General features: G+C 52.4%; 2 protein-coding genes across 2 annotated transcripts; one reads left to right on the top strand and one right to left on the bottom strand.

The window, feature by feature from the left end:
• Positions 1–1,298: 1,298 nt before the first annotated feature.
• Positions 1,299–2,719, top strand: BZA05DRAFT_445802 (uncharacterized protein; the record flags this gene model as incomplete). The annotated part of the gene is made up of 3 exons (XM_051487036.1): positions 1,299–1,824; positions 1,886–2,004; positions 2,057–2,719. 3 exons carry the CDS (start codon positions 1,299–1,301, stop codon positions 2,717–2,719), a joined length of 1,308 nt encoding a protein of 435 aa, XP_051338726.1.
• Positions 2,720–7,368: 4,649 nt separating this feature from the next.
• BZA05DRAFT_400856 (proteasome stabiliser-domain-containing protein) lies at positions 7,369–14,148 on the bottom strand. Its single transcript, XM_051483941.1, has 12 exons — positions 13,837–14,148; positions 12,384–13,749; positions 10,903–12,267; positions 10,638–10,849; positions 9,908–10,529; positions 9,681–9,838; positions 9,196–9,620; positions 8,883–9,130; positions 8,550–8,722; positions 8,291–8,487; positions 8,165–8,235; positions 7,369–8,108 (listed from the first exon to the last, which is right to left on the bottom strand). The coding sequence occupies exons 1-12, from the start codon at positions 13,999–14,001 to the stop codon at positions 7,687–7,689; spliced, it is 5,424 nt and encodes a 1,807-aa protein (XP_051338725.1). The 5' UTR covers positions 14,002–14,148; the 3' UTR covers positions 7,369–7,686.
• Between the last annotated feature and the right edge of the window lie 1,020 nt (positions 14,149–15,168).

Here is a 15,168-nt window from a genome sequence, read left to right as displayed (position 1 = left end):
ACGATTCACGAAATGAAGTTTTTGCCAAGCATACAGACAGACAGGCCGGCACAAATACTTCGTCTAGGTAACTTCGTCTATTGCTTCAAGTCTGTATGTACTGTAACGAGGACGCCGTTGCCGAGGCGTATTTAACTATGCCGGTCCCAGCTTCCGGGAACATGTAGCTAGAGTAGCGAGGCCCGACTCCCGAGTGAGAGCTCGATCCCGGGGGATGGACCGGGGCTAACTAGAGTAGAGTAATAGCTGAGTTCAGCTCAGCTCCCCCCCCATGGCCAGGAAGCTAGCTTTACCATATACGTCACTGCCACGGTCCAGTGTCGTCTCGAAGACTCAAAGACTCGAAGACTCGAAGACTCGAAGACTCGAAGACTCGAACTCGTTGGGTTTCAGCTTTACGAAGGAGCTGGACTCTGGGAGAAAGATCCCGAGATCCCGAGATCCGATCCGATCTTTTGTGCGGCGCGCGCGGGTAAGTATTAGGTACATACTTGTTAGTTAGTTGAGCCGGACAGACCGGGAAAAAAAATGCGATGCTTCTGTTTCTGTTTTATACTGATTATGGGGTTGGGGGTTACTACATACCGGGGGGGTTTTCTTAGTCCGGGGGTGAGCTTTTTAGCCCCGGGGAGGGGGAGGTGTGATCGAACCAATCGGAGAATTCTCCTGGCTGCAGGAACAAACCGCAAGAGTCTCACCTCACCGCACCTCACCTCACCTCACCTCCCACTATGACGCGGATATATGATTATATATAGTGTACTATTAGGATCCCGTCGTCGTCCCCCGCGAAAATCTATAGCGCCTAGGTATGTAAGGCGATGGACTGCCACTGACTAGGGGGCGGGCGGGGGAGGGGTGGGGTGAAAAGGGAGGGGGGGACGACTTCGATGTATCAACTCACGTTTCGCATGCATAGCGACATCACAGGTGGCTACGCACGCTTCACCGTGGCTCGGTTAGTCTGCCGTCCAGTGTCCACACACGCTTTGGATTTTCTCCTTGGACGGGACTGGACGGCAGATCAAGATCAGGACGGGGCTACCTCCTTTGTACCGTTATTTAGAACACCACCCTTTCCCCGCACGCCCGCGTGCTTCTGTCCTGCTTCTGGTCGTCGAATCGCGCGCTTCTTGCTACAGCACAGCACACACAACCACCTTGCAGGCACATATCGGGTGCAGTGAAGCCCGATAGGTACACTCTCCTTTTTTTGAACAAACAAATAAACACAACGGATGCCACTTGACGGACACGACTGACACGACAACGGTCTTCCATGAATATCATCGCCGCCAATGTCGAAACCTCGATTTTTGACACCGTGGGTGACGGCCGCGGACGGCCAGCAGCAGCAGCAGCAGCAGCAGCAGCAGCAGTATCGGACTATCTCCACTGACGAACTCGAAAGCGCCGCCGGCAGCGGGGGGAGCGGCTGGAGTAATAACAACAACAATAACAACGACAACAAGTATCTGCGCCCAGCGGACTACAATAGCAACACCACCCGGATCGAATCCACGGTGTCCATCGGCACGAGCAAGCAGATCCAACAACACCTCGACTCCGGGAATGCGATCTACTTTGGCGTGGACCCGCGGGACTGCAGTCGTATCCGGCGGGATACCACGCAGTGCTCCGAGTTCCTGGCAAAGCGGCTGCAGAGGTTCCAGCGTACCGGTGGCAGCGGCGCGGATGAGCGCCGCTCGGTCTTGATGAAGATAGTCTGTGGACTCTCGTTGGACTGCGTGGCTAAGATCACGCTGGTCGCGGGACTGTATCTCGGCGCTCATCTGTGCCTCACGGGAACGGAGACGTTTATCGGTATTATACTTTCCCATTCCACAGTTATATTTTATATGTATGGATATTGACTATTCAATAGCAAAGAAGGCGGACCGCGAAGGCTTCTCATTCCTAATCGCCATCCTCCAGATAGTCTGGGGCGCCTACTTCTCCAGCGTGTGCATCTTCGGCATGTCGCTGATGTGGGGCAAGTTCCGCGTACGTATCCCCCCCCTCATCTTGCCCTCCCACGGCACACTGACTTCTCCAGCGCTCGCCGACCGCCGCGCTGCTCTTCAGCATAATCTGGACCTTCACGACCTTCGTGATCCTCGTTACGGCGGGCCTCTTCTTCTACTTCTTCCACAGCGGGCGATCGGCGCTGATCTCCAACTGCCGAGCACGGACCGTGCGGGCCGGACCCCGACGCTGGGACGTGGGGCAGGACGCGCCGCGGCGCAGCGCGCCAAAAGACCGCATCGAGGCGTGCATCGAGAGCATACAGATGCGTGGCATGGCGCTGCTGGTGTACGCCATCGCACACCTGTTCATGGCGCTATTCGCGCTCGTTGTGGTCGCCTGGGCAAGGGACTACCGCGGAAGGCTACGCACCATAGAACAGTTCAGACTGCTGCAGGAAAGGTACAAGTGCGAGGATGAGAAGGTCGAGTTGGTCATTGGGACAGTGCCCATCGGGATGCGCGGAAGGGCGCAGCAGGCTGAAAGGACGGCCGCGGCTTGTCCGCTCAGTGCAGGTACGCCCCGAAGTACTAGGCCCAGGACCTCGCTCATGGACATGTTCGGCGTGCTGCCGATCTCCGGCAGGCGCTCGGAACTGTATGCCACTGGGGGGCCGCCACCGTTGCCGGCACCGCCTCCACTCGCCGTGGTAAGAGAAGAGGGATCGGTGGTTTCCACCGCGAAGGTCTTGTAGTACTAGAGTATAGTCGGCTGCTGTCTCATTTCCTGTTGGTCGGGTTCCCCGAATTTTTTCCATGTCTATCTGTCTGCTTGCTGTATTTCTTTCTTTCGTGGGATGGAGAGTACATCAAATGTATGTACCACATGTCGCGCGTCGTTTGGCTCTGCCGTATATTGTGGCTGATCAATTTCTTTTGTTTCTTCAGTAATCGAGTGCTGCCTGTCCAGACTATGGCGGTGTCATACAATACATTGTATTGTGCACTCTCCCCACTGTTCCTGTCTGCACTCTAATTAGTCCCGGTAATAGACTCGGTGCAGCAACCTCGCTTGAGCTTCCCCCGCCCTTCGCTTGAGTGCGTATATAAAGTATTTTTTCTGCTATTGTTTCGGTAGGGCAATATATCCCAATCTAGGTGTACTCTAGTTAGTAGTAGTAGTATGTAGTGCTCATATGTAAGAGACTCCCGAACCCCAAATCACAGGCGAGACCATCGAGTGATAATCATGATGCTGGAGCAGGCAGGTACCAGCACGAACGGGGTGAGGTTGCTGATGAACGAGGTTTCCTCAGTGTCGTCACATCCCTTTGATTGTTTCCACAGAGTAGAGCTACGGCACGGGGGGGTGGAGAGACAGATGGGTGGAGGCAACTACTGTATAGTGAAGGGGGGGTAAAAAATACGCTTTTTTCCGTATCAGTGCGGTCAAAAATCGTATTTTTTACCCCCCCCTTCGCTATACAGTAGGTACAGTAGCAAAAAGTAGAGTGCGATTGATACGGGGTGAATACCGCGGTCATTTGAATACCGAAGAACTACTAGGTTTTTACTTAACCAAAACTACGGGTGAAGTAAAAACCTGGTAGTTCTTCGGTATTCAAATAACCGCGGTATTTTTCAGGTAGTAATCGCACCCCACTTTTTGCTACTGTAGTGTGTAGGTTATGATGTCGGGCTGATGTCAAGTGGTATGGAGAGGTGACTGTGCGGCCGACTAAGAGATCCCTCGCCGCCGCCGCACCACCTATGCCCGCACCACAAGCCAGCCTTCTTCAGCCGGTTGATGAGCGGTTACTTGCTAGTAACCAAACTCGGACTACCCCCTGTGTCCCCCACTTGCCCCCCGTTGCGGTGAAATATTTTTAACGATCTAAGGGATAGGGTAACTGCTCATCCTCAATCACAGATCCGATTTCAGATGATAACCTGCAGCTGGTGGAGGTGGAGGGGGGTACCTAAATTTCCGGCCTCGTGAGTAGATAGGTAGGTCGCATGCAATTACTGATTAGACAAAAAAAAAGTAGGTACCAGCACAATGTGCTTCCTATCACGAACCCGACTTAAGAGCGCGGGTAGCTCTAGTAGAAAAAAGTAGGTACCAGCACGAAGGTGCCCCACTTCACGAACAACCCGACTCAAGAGTGCGGCGAACTCTGGTAGATTGATCGCATCAACAGAAATGCAGGTGCGGCGGTCGATTCATCTAAACAGCACAGAAAAAGAAAAAAAAAGAAAGAAAAAGAAAAAAAAACAGGGGAAAAAACATAGAACGCAAGAAAAGAAAAAGAACAGGAAAATGAAAACAAAACATCAAGTTTTCACGGGAGTTGAATCCCCGACGGAGAGTGTTGAAAAACAGGGGGAAAAACACAACACGCAAGAAAAATTAAATTTTTTAACATACACCACTTATATGTCATAGATGAAAAGCCGGCGTCCCAGCTTTTCGGCCATATATTCCATCCAATCCACCGTTGGACCGCCGACTTGCTGGCGATCGTAGACTTCAAGCAACGTCTGGTTGACGACCTCGACGTTCCGGCCGACGCTGGTCTTCTCGAACTCCGCGAAGGTGTCGGCAACCCACTGCTTTATATGCATCTCGCGAGACTCTATCCCGGCGAGGAAGAGAGGGAAAAGCATGTATCTGTGGTTCACGGTGAGAATGTGCGAGGGGTCTTCGCCTGACGCTAGTGTTGCGGCTTGATTGACGATGGCGGTTATTGACGAGAGTATCTCCTCAACCTTCTCGTTCGTGAGGGCGGTGCGCTGGTTGGGGAAGACCGAGGTGAAGCCGAAGATCACGACCGTGTTGTATAGCGCACACGCCTACCTGGCGTCAATGAACGGAAGCATGGAAACGTCGGGAGCGGGAAACATACATGTTGATATGTCTCCTGTATCACCAGCACGACACGTGAACCACCAGCAGAAGCAGCAGCATACGCACCCGTCAAGACGGCAGAATTAATCATTCCATGCACCTTAGGTTGCTCAGCCTGCCACATGTCTTTCAGCTGGTAGACCATCCGACAGCATTCACCCTCACCATAGACCTTGGTCGGGTCCGGTGTCGGATCCCGCATCTTGTTGGAGAGTTGCCCCAGCTTTACCGCCTGCACCACCACCTTCTGCGCGAGTTCCAGCACCTCCTGGAAGAGATCGACTATATCGGGGGATTCTGTGAGGACCAACGACTCGACTATGTGCTTCGGATCCGGCATGAATCCCTGCTCGCTCAGCCAGTTGATGAGTTTACCGGTTCCTCCAGCGGAGAGCACAGCGTAGGTATCGATAATGACGAGGCACCACACAAAGTAAGGAAACGACTCCTTGCCGAACGCATCCGACCGAGCGCTCATAATGTGGCGAAGTTGGGTGAGATGTTCTTCCCACATGCACTCATACCATTGTTCGGCAGCCAAGATCTGATAGAGTAAGAGTAAGAAATGGGTGAACATTGTGCCGTCGGCACAGAGATCGATGGTGTTCTTGAGGCCTATTTGGAGGGTCGGAAGCGCTTGTTTGTAGTGCTGGAGGGCGTCAAGAGTAAAATATCCTTTTCTATGGCACGAACTCATGACAGACACTGCAAGAATAGCATGAAAAAGCTGTACACTAACAGATTAGTTCATCTGCCACTAAATAGGGACGAATGGGACGACGTCCCGCGAACTAACAGGAGGGAATTTAACGCTTTCGCTTTCGAAGGGATCCAAATCGAGGCCTCCCGGGAAAGTCGTGGTGCTCTTTGGATGGAGTCTCGCGTCGTGCATTCGTAGGAGCTTTGGGGCAATAAAACGGCGATGATACTCTAGGTTTCCGGCTACAAGGTCACTGTCATCGATACAATGCATCCAATCGATGACTCGCAGCGGACACTTCTCCACTGGATTAGCTGAACATCCGTTCGGCTGGCTGAACTCACTCGGTTCGCCGGTTTTCGGCGTATTGACGGGCATGCTGTTTCGCCGGACTTGTGTCGGCTCTTCGAATTTTCGCAGTATTACGATTTCTGGGTCATCGGGGTTGGGAGGGGATAGCAGGTTGAGTACCGAATCCCACGCCATGTCGGAGTGGATATCCAACTCTTCGGCTTTGAGGATGGGTGGATCGACCTCGGCCATGGGGGTAGCGGAGATGACATAGTTCCCGCCGCCCCCGTCGCCGCCACTGCCTCCTGGGTCGTCCTCCTCGTCCTGAAAGCTGTCCGGGTTGCATATAAGATGGTAGGTGCCGGGCTTCCTCGTGATGGCCTTCATCTCTCGGTCGATGTCGTTAGTCAGGTCTGCGAACCGGGGAAGAGCATGGCTGTCTGGTGGCGGTGGGTAAACGAAATCTCGTGCTCTCTCGTAGGATGTTTGAGCTTCGAGGTTAGTTGGTAAAGTAAATCATGAGGAGGCCCCATGTACTTACGATCCCACACAATGCTTCCCTGCGTAGAAACATCAGGCATCCGTCCCATAATTCTCCTTGTGTCGTCCCTGAAGGAAATCCGAGGACTGTAGTCGCACCTATGCTGAAGCCTAGCACATTGCTAGTCCAGGAATCAAGGATGAGCAAGCCGACTTGCCATCTGCTGGGGTCGCACCTACACCGCACTTGGGGCGCTTCTCGTCGCATTTGACCTTCCGAGTCTAAACCGGTGTTGCATATCAGCATTTGCACCTGCACCAAATGGAACGCTACCTATACAAAAACGACGAGTAAGCGGAGGAAAGGGTACCCGACAAGTCCTGTGATTTCGTTATCTTATTTGCATACTCCGGGATATTGCTGCTGTTAAGAGGATAGGGTGATGGCTTACCAACAGCCGCTCCGTGATCTCGGGGGCAGCCGGCCCTTCGAGGGCGAGGAGACGGCGATGTTGCCAGAGAGCTGTTCGAGGTGATTAGCCGGCAGTATCCTGTAAGCTGCTTGCTCTTGTACGTTCTTTGGGGCGATTGGCATCAGCTTTGGGATCCGGGCCTTTGACGGATTGACTTCTTTCTGATCGGATTTGTTTGTGTGCAGAAATGGACTGGCCATGCCACTGAAGCTCCTCTGTCGCCCCCTAAGTGATACTCAGTATTAGCAGTAAAGCAGCATCTTCCGGACAACAGTATATATACCTCCGCTTCCCACGACGTACTGTTTCGTACCGCCTACAAGTATTTCTCTTCACCGGTACAAGCGTATCGGGTAGAAATAATAGTAGAATAATAATATGAAGTGGTTCCGAGGATCTATTTCCATGCGTTCGATTGATTCTGGGGCCCTTTTTCGGGCCTATGGTGGGCATCGAAAGGCCAAGCCCGTGGAATCGAAAGTTGAAGCCCGTGGAACCGAAGATGCAGGGGTAATTCGCAGGTGAACGAGGTGCATGAAGAGTAAAACATGAGGAGTTAGTTATTTTATAGATGTTGGAGAAAAGTTAGGCAGATACAATTGAGTTTCAAAAGCGAAGGAGTGAGTTGGAAGGGACTAGCAAGGAGTGGAAGGGCGGGTTTTGATTTAGAGCTTCTCGCTGCGAGATTCCCACAATTCTAGTCATGTAATTACATTATATAAAGTAAAGGAATCCACCTCACAACGTGTCGAACCAAAATACCATTCCCAGGCTGGGGACGCGCGGCAGCTTATGACGCAAAGTTAAAAGGCCTGACTCCAGCTTTTAAAGAATTCTAGAGTTACTGCCCAACTACACGGAACCCATATGCTATGCACCAAGAAGAAGAACCGCAGTAGGATTCAGAACCCGCAAAACCACCGGTGACTTCTCGTTGTCAAGGGTCTTTTTTACATCTGCATGAACCTTCCCCACAAACTCGCGGCAATCTGGCGTGTCCATCGCCCGCTTGTGCCGCTTGAGAACAGTCGTGAAGTACTCCAGAGACGAGGCAGCCTTGACACGCCCAGCTTCAAATCCAAGATCGTTTCCATGCTCGAAGATCCGGTTCCAGACTCTCCCAAGGATTGGTGTCCATGTGTTGTCTTTCAGTTTCATTTGGGACTGTGCGAGGCGTTGAATGACCAATGTCACGGAGTCGATACCACATGTTTTTAGCTCGATGTTGGTCCCGGTGATATGTTTCTCGAGCATCCCCACGACACGTGAGACTTGTTCCAGCACTCGTCGTTCTATAAGAAAGAGATCAGTATTAAGATGTCCTCGGAAGATAGACGACGTAACATACCATCTTGTATTATGCCTGGCCGGAAAGCTTGGGATACTGCCTTCACCCCGTTCACGGCTAAACCGTGGGCCCTGAAAGCGTGTTAGTATTGCACTAGTAAATGATTTCCATCTCAAAAGTGCTCACAATTCCTTGGCCGACTTTCCATCCGCGCCGTCAACATCCATCTCATCCTCATCGGAAGGCGCGATGGCAGAATCGACAATGTCATACGTCTTGTCGAATAGATCAAGTGTTTCGAAACCGTCGGCAAATATCCCGAGACATTTGATTGCCGGTCCACGGTAAGCATGGTTATTCCGCTTGGCCTCTCGTATGACAACCTTAAAAAAATCGTCAGCAATGATCGCGAAGACTATCTCCTAGGGGAGGTGCATTAACTCACCTGCTCAAGCTCCTTAAGCTTTTTATCGTCACCACCCAGACTTTGTTTCGCATCCACGGCAAAGGAAACGAAGGCCTCGAGAACCTTCTCCTTACCTTCCCAGCTCTTGCCAGCAACAGCGACCACAAGTGCAGGCCATAGCACTTGGAGCTGTGAAAGGGTAACATCGCGCGCTATAAAGTATCACCGTCAGAAATTTCCCTATCAGACGTAATCCCCAAAGTGAGTGGTCCCGAGCTCCATGAGAATTTGGCATTGGCGGACCAAAAGCGTAGATTCCCTCCGCCCTCCTCTCCCCACCAAAACGTACTAGAGATAGATGGGTAAACTCACAAATGGATTTAGCCGCTTCCGCAAGCGCAAAGGCGCACGTCTGTCTTGTTGACCACCGAGCCGACGTGATGTTTGTTGTGCTGAGCTGTACAATCTCTGCCAAGTAGAGCTTTACAGCGCCGGAGCCGCCGGTATTCTCCGTCCATGTTTTGCCGAACTCCTCGCTGACCGATTCATCGGTGTCGTTCTTGGCGCAGAAAATGAACGGCAGAATTTCCACCGCCAGTTCGTTTGCCCGGTCAGTGGCACTTATCGCGAAGGGAAGGGAAAGTCAGCATGCATACCACTTGTAGACAGGAAATTTGGAACGTACTGTTTATACACTGCCGCAAGAACCGCGCCAGAAGCTCTTCTCTCCCGTTCCTCTCCTTCCCAGTAGTTCTTTTTCGCCCACTCAACGATTTTCAAAATCCCTTTGTCAGCGGCAATCCGGCATGCATATCCAATTGCAACGGCGTATCCCCTCGAGACTACTTCACTGCGGTCTTTGACTGCCGCAAGCAAAACCTTCGCCACTTCGTCTGCATATGGTTTGAATAGGACCGGGTGTCTCATGACAAGATTCACTACCACTCTGCTACACCCCACTTTCGAAGGCAAGCTCAAGGATGTACGGATCGCTTTCGTCAGCTGTGGGATAAGCTTCGCCGTGCTTGGGCCATCCAGTTTGTCCAAGAGGTCTTCGATTGCCGACATGATTGGAGATGCCCTAATCGAGTTTAATCGGATTCGGTCAATCTTCGCGATAGTCAGTTGTAAATTCCGTGAAGTTACGGGGTAAAATTCTCAGCAAAATACCTCTTCTCCAGTGGTGTTATATTTATCTGCGTTCATGATCAGATAGTTGACTGCCTCTGGCTCCAGATCGGCCAGCAGAACAAGCATCTTTTCGACGATGTCAGGGATCCATGGCCTAAGCTGTTCGCCGGCGCTCTTGATGACCTGCAACAACGTACCTAGAAACCCAGAACTCAGCCTTTATGTCCACATGTCATGAGGAAGATATATCAGGCCAGGCGACTTACTCATAGCGAACAACTGCACGTCCTTCGCCTCCGCCTCAAAACCTTGTCGTCCCATTAAGAACTCCATCAGGATCGCCAGAATCTCAGCGTTTTCCTTCGGACGAACACCCCCCTCCATGGCTCTAACCATTCCAGTAGTGAGCACTTTGCAGAGCTTCATGGCAGCCAAGCGTACGCTCTCCTTGACATCGTCCAAAACCTTGAAGGCGATTTTCCAGATTTCCTGAAGGTAACCTTTATATTGGGAGACCTTCCTGCCGCTGAGAAGATCCGCAAGAGCAGCGATACTGGCTTCTCGCACTCTCCATTCACTCCCCCGAACAGCACCGCTGAGACACTCACGTAAGATGTTTTCCCACCATCGCTCGACAGTTTCCGGTCCGCCACCGAGTGCTTGCCAAATCGCGTTCATGCTCTGGCGCACTCCCGATGATGGATCGAAGCGGTACCTGTAAAGGACCGGCCATAGCTTTTCGTTGTCTTTGACTTCTGTTGAACTGGAAAGGATTTTGCCCAGGCCGAATCGTCCGAATGCTGCTCGTGATGCCCACACGGAATTATGGCGGGCCAGTGTCATGAACTTATAGACGAGGCTAGGATCACCAAGCTCTGCTGCGAGTGACTGAATAAAGATTGGGTGTGTCAGCTTTTAACTCAAGGTAATATGGTTCGGGTGACTAGACTCGAAACGAAAAGCAGTCATAGTGAAAGTTCGAAAGAGGTGCCTTACCATGATATCTCCATACGATCCCACGCTTGAGCCATCCCCGGTAGGTAGCTGGCCAGGCTCGAAGAGCTGCGTGTCACGGGAAACCTGTATTTTCTGCTTCGTCTCTCCGGTGAAAGATGATACGAGTGACCGCACAAGATCCTGCTGCGTCTCCTCATCCGAGAGACTGTAGACGGCCGTGAGACCCCGGGCGGCGGTTTCCTGAATGAAATCTACCACAAATGATTAGAAACGGTCCGATCTCAAGACTGGGAAATGAACGTACCGTCTCTATCCGTCAGGAAAGTTCTGAAGGCCTGTTGTGCATCACCCAGCCTCTCCTTAACGGCCTCATCTTCGCTACAAAACTCGAAGGCGCTGAGCAAGCCAACGACCGTAGTCCTGCGCTTACCACCACCACCGGCCTCTTGCGCCCTCTTCAGGAATTGATCGAGTAGCTTGCGCACACCGCCCCGTCTCCCCTCGGTCCACTCTATTCCGGCAATCTTCCTGCCGCGTCGTACAGCACTGCTGCCCCAGCCGGCAGATGCATTTGCCAACGCCTCACCGGCGACGAATGCCATCTCAACGCCTCCGTTCTCTCCGAGTTTGATCAACTCGGCAGTGATCTCGTCGGCCTTCGGGGAGTCCTCGGGGTACAAGAACGCTATGTAACCCAGCGTTTGGACGGCCTTCTCGTGTCCACGCTTCGCCTTCTCCAGCAGGGACTTCTGAACTTTTTCAACTTCAGGCATGTCTTCATTGACATTAGTCATGACCGCCAACTCGCCCATGGCCTCGATAGCGGTCTCGACCAATGATGCATCCCGTGAGTCCACGAGCGTCGCCGCGATGCCGCGGACACCCTTTTGGATGAGATCGCTGCTCACGCAGTCCAATCGTCCCCGCATCTTCATCCTAGACAGGAGTATCGCAAATGCGCCAATCGCGCCGCTCTTCTTGTCCTCGATCCCTGCCACTAGATCCTCGACCAGTTTCGCGAGAGTCGCCTCAGGCACTGCAGGATGGCTTCCGAGCAGTCCAACGGCCATCGCAGCGACACGCCGAGTCTCCGCCTTCGGGACGGTGAGTAATTTCCATGCCGCCGGGAGATTGCTAGTGTAGCGTCCCAAGATCGAGGGGGGAACCAGAACAGCGAGGTCAGTCCAGATGTTCTTGATAATATCCACGCCCTCGCCGTCGTAGAGTATTCCTTCCCACGCCACATCGAGGAAAGTTGTGACGACGCCCGCATCCTGCTGTCGTAAGAAATCCTCCACCTGGGTACGAGCCGATTCGTCGGTGTCGATGATGGTGTCCACGTTACGATCCCAGTCCTCGTCGATTTTGATGTCCAGCTGCTGCTGACCGAGTGCTTCCCAGATGGTGATCCGTTTCGTGAATGCCAAAACAGCAGCGAAGGGCTTCGGTGGGAGCTTTCCAGCGATCAGATTTCCACCTCCCCCAAACGACGCCGGCAGTGTATGATGGGCTGTAAAGAAGTACGTGACCAAATCTGCGAATCGAGGAAAGTCGAACTTATTTTCACCAGCAGGCACATCGACATCCATTTCCTCCGACTCGACGGCATTCTTGATCGCTTGAATGGAGGCTTCGGGGTTCACCAGGCGATAATGGTAAGGGTGAAGGGCTACGCAAGTGTCAACTTCACGCACAATTCATTCATTCATAACGATCGTCATCATGACAAGTGGCAGCGTTGTGGGAGCGGAAAAAATGCTTTGATTTTACTGAGATTGCACCCACCCTTTCCGCCCTCCTCGGCGATGGTTCCACCCATTCCAAGGCTTAGAGCACCCACCCATCTGCCCACGACACTCCCGAAACTTAGCAACCTGCCTGCCCACTTGACCGCTTGTCCTGTCCCTCGCCTTTCCTCGATTATGATGTCCAGGAGCATATCCTCCATGGAGGTTTTCACCGGTCCCTCGAGATTCTTTTTCGCAATTCCCGTAAGTATCACACCAAGAGCACCCTCGATGGTTATAGCGACACCTCCACGGTCGTCTCTCAGTTGCCGGAACATGAAGCGAACGATGTCCAACTCCGGTTCCAGCACAAGGTGGATACATTGCGAAGCAAGCGATGCGAGTGTCTCATAGGCATATCCCCTGAGCTCATCCGAGGCCGCAGTGTCCTCCAATAACCAGTTTCGGAGTTTTTCTATCACACCAGGTGCCAATGAATCCGTCAAGTCGCTGTCTCCCATGCGGGAAACCCAAGCCATGAAACTGAACACTGCTTGCCGCAGTCGTGGATACGTCGTCTGCAATCCAATGTCCAATATCCTCTCAATCTCGGGTTTTCTGGATTCTTCTGCGGCCTTTTGAGACTTGCAGAGCAACCCAAGGATCTTGGTTTGCAAGGTTAGTTTTACAGGCGGTACTCCCGGGCGACCGAGAAGCAACCCATAAAGCTCTGCGATGACTCCTCCGTCCTCGAGTGATATAGACGCCATGGCACGTTTGTAAACATCGTCAGCAGGGTCCCCCACTGCCGAATTCGTATCAGTTGAAGCGGTGAGAGCAACAAGGTAGCGTTCCTTGTCCAGGAATGCTCCAGAAGCGATGAACTTGAGCACAGCGACCTTGATCTCAGCCAACACCGATATCGGAGTAAATGTCTCTTTCTTCTTGTCCATGGTCAAGAAATCCACATCCGCATTGGATAGGCCGGGACATGATTTGTCGGCCTGATTGAATATGTTCAGACTTAGCAGCATCAATTTAGCGAACCAGGTAGCAAGCCACTCGGAATCCTGCGTCTCGTTATCCGGAAACATCTGCTCTCGCAATGCCGTATCCACAGAGGAACCTCGCGGCGGTGGCTCAAAGTGTTGCAGGAGGCGGAGTAGGACGTTGAATAGGGTGCGTTGATGATGGCCACTGCCGTGCTTGGATATCCCTCGCACCAGAGTAGGGAGCAGGGCTATCCGCTCGGCAACAGGCATGCGCTCAACACCTGTTGTGATGTACATCAAATCGAAGTTTCGTATCAGCGGATAGCTGCCGCCAATAGCGGGGTCTTTGAACTGTTCGAGGAGGGCGTGCACAGGAAGGAGGAAATTGGACGGCTTGATACGGGTGTTGACGTGAGCGCACACGGCAACGACCTAGCGACAAGAGAGGGAATACGTCAGCAACCGTTTCGACAAGCTCGAGTGTTTCGTTTCAGAGAGCTACACGAGGCGGATGCTAACCTTGTTCCGGACGGACTCGTGTGGTGAGCTTAGTTTCATCAGAAGCGGTGGTAGATACAGGTTCAATAGCTTCTGAAGCTTCGCATCCGAGTCGGCAAGGGCAATTTTGAGCTCGACATTGTCGACGAGACGAAGCTCCTTGGCCTCATCCGGGGCGGCTGCCATGTTGTAGCGTCCTGTACGTCCGATAACTTTCTGTAGACGTGGGTTGATGAATAGAGATGGAAGGAGCAGTGTGAATGGTGTTGTTCGAGATGGCGGAGGATGGATTAAGGTCGGCGTGGATTACTAGTGGTGGGCTGGATGTCTGTGCGTGCATGCGGCTCCTCTGACCCATGTGCTACATATCCCCCGCCGGCTTGCAGTTACCCTGCCTTGATCATCCATTCTCACCCATAAATAGGCAAGGTCAATGGGAGGCGGAAAACCGATTCGGTGCATTTCGGCCTGAATGGAAAAGTCGGAAAAAGACATTATGGGCAGAAATCCAGAAGTAGACAAGGAGGGGGCAAAGACCGCTTGAAAATACGGACCGCTTCGCAGATGAGCGGTGCAGTAAGGCCATCCTAGAGTTCCTCTCTTCCACTGATGTGGGCAGACGGATTCCAGAGGCCACGGAGGAAGATTCAGCGAGTGAGGTATCCAGGTGGAAGCTCAGGGAGCGGGAGGAAAAGGAGCCAGACCTGAGGCGAGAGGAGGAGGAGGAAGAGGAGGGTGCTGAGGTTGATGAATCGGGATCACTCCCGCTGTTCCCCCCACACCTTCCTTCATGGAATATCCCGATGAAGAGGCAGGAGGCAGTGACGAGGGCTAGTTACATGCGGTGAGGCAGGGACGAGTCGAGGGAGTGGAAGTTGGTTTAGACAGTGGGGAGGAAACGGAGAGGTGAACGGGTAGATATTACCATGATCTAGATAGATCGCATACAATTAATGAATGAACAATAAAATAAAAAAAAGACTTGGGGCCCGTACCTGGATGGCCTCAGTTTTAGCGAAAACTGTCAGTTTTTCGAGAAACCGAGCGAACAAAACTGTAACCCTGTTTGGATGGCACAAAAACTGAGTGTACCGCATTTTAACTTCAACTATGGACTCCTCGTTGTGGAGCTTTACATCAGTTTGTCAGCGGCTTCTAGGCTAATGGTGGGGGGACGAGGAGCGTAGCGGTGGGACTCTCTTGTGGACCTTCTACCTGTACAGAGACCATCACCAATCAATCGTTTGCCCGCCTAAACATCACCAACTCATCCCCCCATCGTCCCGTTCTACGTACCGGCTGCATACCGTCCGACAAGCGGGGCTACAATGTGTCCACTATTAAAGACCTGGT

The sequence above is a fragment of the Tricharina praecox genome, assembly GCF_024521635.1.
Source record: "Tricharina praecox strain CBS 144465 chromosome Unknown BZA05scaffold_15, whole genome shotgun sequence".
NCBI lineage: Eukaryota > Fungi > Ascomycota > Pezizomycetes > Pezizales > Pyronemataceae > Tricharina > Tricharina praecox.
Note: the sequence above shows the minus strand (reverse complement) of the source record. Positions and strands in the feature narration are given on the sequence as shown.